Genomic DNA, 1,501 nt, shown 5'->3' with positions numbered 1-1,501 from the left:
GACAGCGCCGGCAAGGGCTGCGGCACCGCGGCGGGCGCGGGAGGCTGCGGGCTCGGCCCGTGGCATCTCCGGCGCCGCTATTCCCGTTAGTGCCCGGCGCTCCCCGGCCCCGCCGGCTCCTTTTCTTACCGAACGCCTGTCCTTTCGGCTCTCCGCGCTGCCGAGCTCCTGTCTTTCTGCCGTTTCCATTTGTTTCTCCCCTTGCCTCTGCGTTTTCTTTCTTTCCTTCCCTCTTTCCCTGCCCGCGTTACCGTTTTTCTTTCTTTCTCTCCTCCCGTGTTTCGGTTTGTCTTTCTTTTTTTTAAAATTTCTCTTTCCGTTTTCATTTATTTCTTTCTCTTTCTGTTCTTCTGTTTTTGTTTGGGTTTATTGCTCTTTCTGTCTCTCTGATTCCTTGTCTCTTGCTGTTTTCATTTGTCCGTGTTCCCGTTTTAACTGCGTCTTTCTGGGTTTTCACGGGTTTTGTTTCTCTTTCCGTCATTCCGTTTTTATTTCTTTTTCTTCCTTTAACTTTGTCCTCAGCTTCTGTTTTAGTGTTTCTGTGTTTCTGCTTTTATTTCCTTTTCCGAAATTCTACTTTTATGTCTCGGTCTTTCTGCATTTATTTCCCTCTGTCAAGTTTCTGGGTTTTTGTGGTTTTGGTTTTGGTTTTTTTTTTTAGTTTCTGGCTGTATTATTTCTCTCCTTTCGTGTTTCCATCCTTTCCTTCTCTCCGTGTTTCCGTCTTTATTTCTTCTTTCTTCCTATTTTGGAAAAAAAAAAGAATAAGTAAAAAGGAAAAAAAGTTGTGTTTTTTTTTAAAAGGGGTTTTCCCTAATTCCTGGCACTTCTGCTCTTGCATGTCGCTGCCCCTGACCGTGTCCCACTCGCTCCCGGCAGGGCGGCCGGGGCTGGCCCTGTGCGCGGGCTGCGGGGGCCGCATCCAGGACCCCTTCTTGCTGCGGGTGTCACCGGATCTGGAGTGGCACGTCGCCTGCCTCAAGTGCGCCGAGTGCGGGCAGCCCCTGGACGAGACCTGTACATGCTTCCTGCGCGACGGCAAGGCCTACTGCAAGCGGGATTACAGCAGGTGACCCCGAATGTGCCAACGCTCGTTAAAAAAAAAACCCAAAACCTAAACCAAAACCAAAACCCAAATAAGCAAACCCCCAAATAAGCAAACCCCGAAAAAGCACGAAAGACCCTAAAGCCCTCCCTCCCACCCCCCAAATTTTCCCCAAACGACGAGCTGACTCTCGGCCGCCGGAGCCGCCCCGATGGCGTGGCCGCTGACCCTGACGGCGCGTCGCCTCCCCTCCCCGCAGGCTCTTCGGCATCAAGTGCGCCCAGTGCCGGGCGGCCTTCAGCAGCAGCGACCTGGTGATGCGCGCCCGCGACCACGTCTACCACCTGGAGTGTTTCCGCTGCGCTGCCTGCGGCCGCCAGCTCCTGCCCGGCGACCAGTTCTGCCTGCGGGAGCGCGACCTGCTCTGCCGCGCCGACCACGGGCCGACCCCCGACG

At 54.2% G+C, this 1,501-nt stretch overlaps 1 protein-coding gene across 1 annotated transcript in view; it reads left to right on the top strand.

Moving 5' to 3' along the window:
• The first annotated feature begins 839 nt into the window (after window positions 1-839).
• The window catches only part of ISL2 (ISL LIM homeobox 2), a 1,837-nt gene continuing 1,175 nt past the window's right edge, over window positions 840-1,501 (top strand). Inside the window, exons 1-2 of the mRNA XM_010572251.1 lie at window positions 840-1,069; window positions 1,305-1,496. Coding sequence (XP_010570553.1) covers window positions 840-1,069; window positions 1,305-1,496 — 422 coding nt within the window. The remainder of the gene's footprint in view (window positions 1,070-1,304; window positions 1,497-1,501) is intronic.

This window comes from Haliaeetus leucocephalus, unplaced genomic scaffold (assembly GCF_000737465.1).
Source record: "Haliaeetus leucocephalus isolate CR32 unplaced genomic scaffold, Haliaeetus_leucocephalus-4.0 Scaffold339, whole genome shotgun sequence".
In the NCBI taxonomy this organism is placed as follows: domain Eukaryota; kingdom Metazoa; phylum Chordata; class Aves; order Accipitriformes; family Accipitridae; genus Haliaeetus; species Haliaeetus leucocephalus.
This window is presented reverse-complemented; position numbering and strand designations above follow the sequence as displayed.